At 46.8% G+C, this 9,922-nt stretch overlaps 1 protein-coding gene across 1 annotated transcript in view; it reads right to left on the bottom strand.

Moving 5' to 3' along the window:
• tspan2a (tetraspanin 2a) overlaps positions 1-7,477 on the bottom strand; it is a 21,825-nt gene extending 14,348 nt beyond the window's left edge. Inside the window, 3 exon segments of the mRNA XM_056301816.1 lie at positions 6,800-6,947; positions 7,142-7,236; positions 7,334-7,477. Coding sequence (XP_056157791.1) covers positions 6,800-6,947; positions 7,142-7,236; positions 7,334-7,477 — 387 coding nt within the window.
• Between the last annotated feature and the right edge of the window lie 2,445 nt (positions 7,478-9,922).

The following is a 9,922-nucleotide window of genomic DNA, read 5'->3' as shown; positions in this document are numbered from 1 at the left end:
ACAGGGCTCAGGTCTTTTTGGGGGAGACTCCACCAGCTTGGCACATCTTGACTTGTAAAGTAGGAGATCCGTCAGGGCATCTCCTGTGCACAGCCCTCTGCAGGTCACCCCTCAGGTCTTCTACTGGATTCAGGTCTGGGCTCTGGCTGGGCCGTTGCAGAACGCTGATCTTCTCCTGGTGAAGCCGTTTCTTCGTTGATCTGGATGTATGCTTTGGGTCGTTGTGCTGAAATTCATCTTCATCTTTCTAGCAGACGCCTGAAGGTTTCGAGCCAGAATCGACCGGTATTTGGATAGCCATTCATGGTTCCCTCCACCTGGACTAAAGCCCCAGTTCCAGCTGAAGAAAACCAGCACCCCAATCCTGATGCTGCCGCCGCCATGCTTCACCGTGGGTCTGGGTATTCTTCTGGTGATGTGCTGTGTTGTTTTTACACTAAACACATCTTTTAGAATTATGGTCAAGGGTTCAACCTTGGTCTCATCAGACCACAACACATTTTTTCCACATGGTTGTGGGAGGCTGGCGGTATCTTAGCCGGGCTTGGATGTTGTGTCCCCCCCCTCCCCCCATGTGAAAAGGCCTCTGTCTTGCCACCCTACCCCATAGCCGAGACATATAAAGAATACAGTACATTGTTGTCACATGTAGAGAGCGACCAGCACTTGGCAGAAATTCCTGCCGCTCCTTAAATGTTGATGTAGGGCCTCTTGGCAGCCTCCCTGACCAACGTTCTCCCCGTCTCCCCCTCAGTTTCGGAGGGATATTCTGTCCTCGGTGACGTCACCGTTGTGCCATATTTTCTCCACTTGTTGCTGATTTTATTCGGTGTGCTCCATGGTATATCTGACGCCCTGGAAATTATTTGGTGCCCCTCTCCTGATCAATATACCTTTCAGCAACGAGATCCCCTCCACGCTTTTGCAGCCGGACGCAACCAAGGAGACCCCACAGGAACAGCACACCTTTATTTGGGGTTAACCACAGTCACTTTATGTGAGGCGTATACTAACTACTATTTAAAGGGACAGTTCACCCCAAAATCAAAAATACCTGCTTTTCACCTTACCTGTAGGGGGTTGGGCAACGTGGTCCAGAAAGGGCCGGTGTGGGTGCAGGTCTTTGTTCCAACCAAGCAGTTACACACCTGATACTATTAGTCAGCCAAGAGCCTTTGACAGAGGTGGAAAAACCCGGTCCAGAAAGTAAAAACCCTAACTGTGTCTTTACTCCACCCATGTACTAAACCATCAGATTGCACTGACTAGTTTCCCAAATTAGCTGGTTTAATACACGGATGGAGTAAAGACACGGTTAGGGTTTTTACTTTCTGGACCGGGTTTTTCCACCTCCGGCCTTTGACCTTGACTTGCGGACACAGGTGTGTAACTGCTTGATTGGAACACAGTGGCGGTATGCACCTTAAAGTTGTTTGCGATCCGCCCGTAAATCGAGAGAAGAAGAAGAATGGCTGGCCCAATGAGCTGCTCTCCCGCCGGCCCTTTCCGGCTCATGTCGCCCATCCCTGATCGTTTCGGTGTGAGTTTGCCGAGTTTGGGCGATATCAGCCGCAGAGAGCTCTCCAATACCGTGGAACTGGATGGCGCTCGGATTGTGCTGCTCAAAGTGCCAAAATAAGGTTTACAAACTCAGCAACGTCTCTTTCCGGAAATCATGACCCGGATACTCGAGAATCCGCAGACCTTGTTGTGGGCGGTTTCGTCGCGTAGGTGTAATTCGGTCAAAGAAAACAGTCCCCCCCCCCCCCCCCAGACACACACACACACACACACACACACACACACACATATTTAAACACAGAATCAGCGAGCCGCGGTAACAACCCGGACCCGGAAGTGGAGCAACTGCGGGCGGAAGTTCCAGCCTGCCTCAGCGATGCGAAGGCGCCGCCGTCCCAACGTCAGCAGAGACGAGAGGAGAGGAGAGGTCTCACGACTCTCACTCAGCAAGGACAACGACGTCATCCTCCTCCCAGCGGACAAAGGTAGAGGCACTGTTGTATTAAACCAGACAGGCTACCGTGAGAAAGTTATGACGTTACTCAGCGACACGAATACTTATGAGCCCCTGAAACGAGGTGCAGGCCGTGGTTAGGCGACATCACTAACCGCTCGGCTAAAGGGTCGGACCCGTTAGCTAGGGGCTAACGTGTCTTATTAGTAGCTTACGGTCGTCACCCTCTCCCGGAAGCGCGCCCTCGCGCTTTGTTCTTCCCGCGCTCCGGAAGAGACTTCTGAGGATCTGCGCACTTCCGGATCCCACCGCTGCCACCAATGTAACCGGTTATTTTCTTGCCCGGTGCGGGATTCGATACGGGTGTACTGCACCACAAGGCGACATCGCTAACCGCTCGGCTAAAGGGTCAGACCCGATAGCTAGGGGCTAACGTGTCTTATTAGTAGTTTACAACAGTGCTGTTGACAGAATGTTGTACCATAGATTATACCCAGGGGGCGCTACACCTAGTCTGTATGGGTTACCTAAGATACATAAACAGGATGTGCTGTTACGGCCTATTGTAAGTACCATTAACTCAGTGACCTTTAACATCTCTAAGTTTCTGACATCTGTTCTTACCCCGTTGGTGGGCAGTAATGAGCGTCACATTCAGAACACTATGGATTTTGTGGATAAGGTGAGGGACATCATTATGGAGGGGGGTGGAACAGTGGTCTCTTATGATGTCACATCTCTCTTTAAGTGTGTTCCTGTTGATGAAGCAGTGGAGGTAGTCCATACGAAACTACAAAACGACCCCACCCTTCGCAATAGGACCACCCTTAACACTGACCAAGGGTGTCTGCTCCTGAAGCTGTGTCTTCAGTCACGTACTTCACCTACAGGGGGCAGTGCTATAGGCCAACTTGTATATGGAGGAAATGGAAAAGAGGGCTCTGATGTCCTATCCAGGGACAACACTTAGCCATTGGTTCAGATTTGTGGACGACACCTGGGTTAAAATTAAATCTCAGGATGTACCAGATTTCACCGACCACATTAACTCTGTGGACAACCAGAGCAAGTTCACCAGGGACGATGTGAAAAATGACAGGTTAGCCTTCTTAGACTGTGAACTAGGAATTGGTGACGGGGGACATTTGATTGTTGATGTTCACCGTAAACCAACACATACTGATCAGTACTTAAGGTTTGACTCTCATCATCCACTGGAGCACAAACTAGGACGCTGTACCACCGAGCTTACAACGTCCCCACCGACACAGCAGCCGGGGAAGGGGAGAAATCCCACATGAAACAGGCCCTTAAACACTCAATGGGTTCTCTCAATGGACGCACATACAAACGCGTATTCACAGACTTACTCACGCAACATAAAAAAAGACCCAGTTAAGCATAAATTAAAACATTTTGGTCAGGGAACACCCCTAAACTTGGTTTCATCTGGGAAATGAAGTTAACCCTGCTTTTCTCGTGTTATCGTAAATATTCATTATAAATAAGTATGCAATGAGATAATCAGCATCAGATGTGGATGCAGGTTACGTATTATGATTATGTTTTCTGCAGAAATTAAACTCCACTTTCAACGTATAATCACTTGTTTCGTTAACACCGATAAGATAATCAACTTTAGTTCATAGTCCATCTCGTCTTTCACCTTCCACCTCACCGTTGCACGGTAAAGGTCATGACTGTGTGTAAGCGCACTGTTTTGACTTGACTCACCACTTAAAGCTTCAGTCTTAAAAACTTATGGACACAAATGTCTTTTTTACGCTTCTTATTGTTGGGGGTATTTAAACCAGCCGCTGAGCTGCAAACACCCAAGTCATGAATGCTTTTGTATTTGCTCGTTTGCTGAATAGTTTGGTGCGTTTTGCTCCTTGGATTTAGACTTGTCAAGCACCCATACAATTACCTGTCTCATCACAGGTATTGGTAAGCTAAAAAGACAACAACCAACAGGACAGCAGCTTCAGTCATGGAGTTTAGCATGGAACGGCATGGGAGACGTGGAAGTGGTTGATATTCTCTGTGCATGCCATTTTCCCTGCAGGCGAACCCCTCTGAGTGGTCCCAGACTCGCGTCAGCTCATTGATATTGGTCTAATGTCATTTTCCTTGTCCTGCCCTGTTATGAATTCAGGGCCGTAATTATCACAATGGCATTATATCCAAATTGAAAGTGTATCCGCAGGATACAACCGAGTCAGAATCCTATTAACCCTCCAAAACCTCCCTTCCTGCACCTCTTCCTCCTGTACCCGATATGCAAATGTGGCGCGATATCGCAGCCTGATATCCATATGCTGCAACAGTGAGTCATCCTCACCATTCGCAGGCTTTTATTCTGAATACAGCGGGTGCAGATTATTACTATTCTTCCTCTTGCATAATGAATCATCCTCTTCCAACTTTAGGAAGTGTCTGAGGAGCTTGTAGGAGGACAAGGTTGAAAGAAAGCAAGAAAATGGGGAGTGACTCAGTTCTTGACAGAAAATCTACCGTCGGATGCGGTTTTAACTGATCTTGCGAACCGATTGTTACCTTCTTTGTTTTCCTATTTGTGAAAGCAGGCGTCAACTGGGAGTTGCTTTATTTGCGTTGCAGATATTGTTAGTTATGTGCAGGGGCAAAAAGCAGAGTATTACCAGAAGATTTACAAAAATTATGTGGTTTTAGTTCAGAGGATGAGGACCGTGGAAGGAAATTTAATTTTAAACATCAGTATGCAGCACTGCTTTAAAGCAGATGTGTATTTCGGTATGTGGTGTCAAACTGTGGAGGTCTTTAGAGAACGATCCAGAGGGTTGTATAAATATCTCAGTTCAAGAAAATGCATAAGGAAATAATAATTAGACAATATGGAGTTGTCGGGGGATGGGTTTTCAGTTGACGGTGAATTATTGTGTATGGCTTTTTGATTCATTTTCAGATCCCATGTTGCTGTGAGTATTAGCTGTTGAGTAACAGACTGACAGACCATCTAGTCTGTTGTGTATTTAGGTTTGAGTAAGGGGCAGGTAGAATAAGATTTTCCTCTCCCTGCTCCTTTCCAGTCACGGATTGTGTAAACTGAGTTGTGTTTGAATATGGATTGCTTGTTTCTCTCTGGAGCTGTGCGTTGCCATGAGCGGAATAAATAGTAATGAAGTGAAATGAAATGTGCATTGGCATCATAAACTTCCAGCGCTAAACGTGATGTGTGCAAAGCAGGTGACATGCTGGTCAGACGAGGGCGCCCAGGTTTCAGGGTTCGCCGTTACTGCCATCTAGTGGACACAATTAAAAGTTTGTGAAAACCAGTTAGTTCCTGCGGAATACAAACGTGAAACACACACACAGCTTTTCTGGGTGTCTGAGAGTATTTAGAAAAATATATCTAAGCATACATATCAAGAGATTTGTAAAGACTAACTCCTAAATCTATGAAGCAGTCAGTGATAACCGTGGCAGTTTAGTAAGTAGTTTCTAGCAGACCATAATGTACTTCAAAACTGTGTACCGCATTGCATTTTAAACCATTGTTATAGTATAAAACCATCCACATAGTTCAATACTCTGTCTGTACATGTCCATGGTGATGTTTTCCAATAGAGGCTATATGTTTTTTTACTCGTGCCATACAAATGTCAACACACTAGATACCCATGATGGGCCTTCTGCAGAGTTGATTGTTTGTGCTTTTATTTTTTTGCACTCCACATGTAGATATAATAATCATTCACTAATTTTTTACTTACCTGGTATCTTAGATATTTAGATTTACATGTTTTGTCCTCCATTCTATAGTACTTGGATATTATAAGAGATAGGTAATCTTCTCTACCTGGGTACGTCGAGTGTTGTATTCCTTACATTGAAAACTGGGACAAGTCATATTTCTTTTATATGCAAATACACATTACAGTTAATCAGTTTACATTTATTTCATTTATGCAATCACTTACATAGCACCACTATCCCTGGTTGTTATTTAACTGGACGAATAAATAAGATTTTTGAAGGTTAATTGGTTGCTTTACCCAAGTATATTATTGTGGCGAGCCAGCATGGAAGGATGAGAGATCTTATTCGCTACTCTCGTGTCCCATACACCGCACGACCCCAAGAGTGGCGTTTAATTTTAACACCAAATGGAACTGGCGGCAAAGGATTCAGTTAATGGCAGCCCCTGTATCCCATACACCGCATGACCCCAGGAGTGCCCCTTTATTCTGCCCCTCCCCATGGTTGCCAAACAAAGGCTTCTCGAAACAAGGTCACTCTTGAACACCGTAATCTTGGTCACGGTCCTACAGTCAGTCAGTAACATAGTCATCTCTCCAGTCCGAGTCAACCCCCAAACAAACAATACGACAACAATCAAAACATTAATAAAACAATGAGCCGAACATGATCTAACAGTCCCATAATGCTTTTCGCTTCCCAATGCGTAGCCATCATCAGTCCAGCGACCATCTTCCCCGATCGCTACATTATCTGAGGGTCACAACACCTGTATATGGGATACTTCTGGGAAAACACCACAGTACAATAGTTTCAGTGTCAGTTGACAGATCCTGTCTTCTCCACCCCCAGATTCATTAAATCCTTTAAATGATTATGATCAAGGGTCTTTCTGTATGTTCCTTCACTAAGAAATAAACTCTTGAACTTTTCCTTAAATCTAATTTTTTTTCCATAGTAAAACGTTCATGTCCCATAGTAGACCTCCAGAGGACAGCATTGCTTTTGTTTTTGTGATGTCAGTAAGGTCGAGTGAATGGGCCCGAGGAGGGAGGCCTGAGAGGGTGCAGGCAGTGGTAGAGTCACAGAGCCTGTCCTCAGCGAAGCAGCAACGGCAGGGTCTGGATGGAGCGCAAAGCTGCTGCTGCTATTGCCGCAGAGAGGGGTGTTGAGGACTAGATGGGAGCCCAGCTGCTCCAAAGCCTTCCGGACCTTCCCAGCCTGTCGAAGAAGGCTTGGATGTCCGGACCAAAAAGGGAGTCACGAGAGAGGGGTGCGTTAAGATGGAGGTGCCGCTCACGCTCATTCAGGGACAACAGGCCTATCCAGAGATGTCTGTACCCCACCTGCGTAGCACACATGACACGGTCACCGTTGATGGCAAAGGCCTAGGGTATCTGGAGAATGGCGGCAGCAGTTGTCTCTAACTCGGTTATTTCCGTAGAAGACAGCTCAGACCGCTCGTCGGTGAGATTGTCAAGACACCCGGCCAGAAAAGCTAAGTTGTTAGCCAGTGCCACCACCTGGGAGGCACAGGCATAGGTGGGGTCAAGAAAAGTGTTTGTTGAGCAGTGACTGCCGACCGCCTGGACAGAGGGAGGCTGAAGGGAGGAGGCAGACCCTGACTGCATCCTCGATAAGAGGCACTCCCTTGTCCCACTCCAAGACCTCCAAGGAGCAGTAGAGACCATAAGCCACAGCCGAGGTCTTGGTGCCAAGCAGGGAGGCCCACTCACGCTGCGCGTAGTGGGAGATGGGGGCCATCTTGGGACATAGCACATGAGGGCTAGGCCTACCGCACGGCTGGGCACAAATACTGACCGTGAAGTCATCCCGGGGAACAGCAGAGGGAGGAGACAGCGGAAGCAAAATACCCATCCTCTCGGTGGCCGAAGAAAACAGGCTGGGCAGATCGTTAAGAGGGTGCCGGTGAGCAGCCGGCAGTTCCAAGTCGAGGAAGAGAGAGGCCAGGTCCTCTTCCTTGAAAACACGACGGTCGTCCTCCTCGTCATACTCATGTCAGGATTAAAGTGCTTGGCGGGGCGGGAGAAGCGGAAGGAGTCGGTGTACTTCTGCCTGTTCTCGTGCTCCACCTGGGGGAGCGCGAGGCAGGCAGGGCAGGTCTCGGCTTCCTCCTGGTGACGCTACCCGAGGCAAACGAAGCAGGCCTAGTGGCTCTCCAGAGAGGACATGTCAGAGGAGCAGGTCTTGGTAGGAGAAGATATAACAGCGACATCAGAGGATTACAGATAAGGAAAAAAAAACCACAGGCCCGTACTCAAGGTGGCTGAGCGAACCGGGGGAGGAGCTATGGTACGCTGGGGTTTTATAGGAGGTGGGGCGCTGTGTGCAGAGGCGGAGCCTTGAAGGGTAAACCAATAGCGAGGCACATTAGAGGAAGGAGCACGTGCGACATAGAGCCAGCAGTTTACAAAGTAAAGCAATGCTGATGGAGAGGAAACATGGTAGAAAATATAAACCATGTGAGTTACACAGTACCCTGACAAAAATGGTACACTTTAAGTATATTTTTAAGTTTACTTGAGTATAAAAACTATACTAACTTTAGGGAACTAAAAATGCACTTATACGTATGCCATTATGTTACTTTTTAGGACAAAATTGGCCCATTTTTAAGTTTAGAGAAGTAAACTTGTAAATGGACTTACAGTTATTGAAAAATACACTGGTATTCTGTTGTAACTGAAATACACTTTAGTTGTCTCATCTCATCTCATCTTATCTTCAGCCGCTTATCCGAGGTTGGGTCGCGGTGGCAGCAAGCCAAGTTGGGTACTCCAGACGGGGAGGGCTGCAGACTACCACATGCCTCCTCCGATACACGTGGAGTCGCCAGCCGCTTCTTTTCACCTGACATTGAGGAGTCTCGCCAGGGGGACGTAGCGCATGGGAGGATCACACTATTCCCCCTATCCCCCCGGACAGTCTGTAGGGGCGCCCGGCCAAGCCGGAGGTAACACGGGGATCCGAACCGGCGATCTCCGCGTTGGTAGGCAACGGAACAGACCGCCACGCCACCCGGACTCCCACAACGTTACCTTCTGTAAGTACAACAGAAGTGAAATAGATGTACACTTGCTTTTATTTCAAGAGGTATCCTAAAAGTACACTGAAGTAGACTTCCATTTTCTCTCGTTTATCTGGAATTTCCTGACGGGGACTCTGCTGTAATCTTGGGCAACAACAGATTGCTAAAATATGAGAAAGCAAAGCAAAACAGAGACAAAATCAATTGGCCGCGCTCATAAGTCAACGAAAGCTGTTTTGCTTGATTCATGGATCGCAGTCCAAAGATATTTCCCCCCCTCGGAGCGAAACCAAGCCATGTTTTTTCTCTCTCATATTAATCTTTTCGTAGATTAAAAAATAACCTCACAAAAAAAAAAAAATTGGTTTAATTTTTTTGTCTTAGCCAAAACACGTGTTCATTTCCTCTCATGTCACATTGTTGTTTGTTTTCACTGCGATGAGCGACAGGCGTTCCCCGTTCTGAGAATCAGCTTAAAGCAACACAGTGCATGTACTTCAGTGTTTAATAAATAACAAAGTCAACAACAACAAATACAGGTTAACAAAAGGATGGTCCTGATCAAATAGTATTTACGAATACTTTTTACGGTTTGCACTGGCTCGAAGGTACAACCCGTAATGGCCCCGTGGCCACATGGTGTACTGCCACAACACCAGCGCTCTGCTGCCAAGAGATGTGAAGAAGCTCGCCACCGGCTCAACGTTGTGTATTTGTTTGAGAAAGGGAGACTGCTGAGAGCCTGGAAAGGAATCGAAAGCGATGTGGCATTTGGCTGGTTTTCACTTTCGCAAGTGATAAAGGGAACAACACATAAAGACGGCAGAAGGGGAGGGGGGGGTCAGCTGCTGCGTGCAACAATGGCGGATTGTACCTTTAAACTGGTGCAAAATTGTTTGGACAACTGGACAAAGTAATAAAATAGGTGGCTGACGGTTTAGGGCACTGCATACAGGTTAAAGCAAGTACTAGGATTTAATTGCAAATAGTTTTCGATACTGGCCTGGTCTATATACATGCGGTCCATATACACTTGACTTATGCAAATAATTTACTTTGGGTATAATGTGAGGCGAAGGCTTTCGTGGTGTGTTATGTATAGACCATCACAACGACACATCGGTATGAGAGTGTGTGTGTGTGTGTGTGTGTGTATTTGT

Source organism: Lampris incognitus, chromosome 2 (genome assembly GCF_029633865.1).
Source record: "Lampris incognitus isolate fLamInc1 chromosome 2, fLamInc1.hap2, whole genome shotgun sequence".
In the NCBI taxonomy this organism is placed as follows: Eukaryota; Metazoa; Chordata; class Actinopteri; order Lampriformes; family Lampridae; genus Lampris; species Lampris incognitus.
The sequence above is the reverse complement of the archived record's forward strand: the minus strand, read 5'-3'. Positions and strand labels throughout refer to the sequence as shown.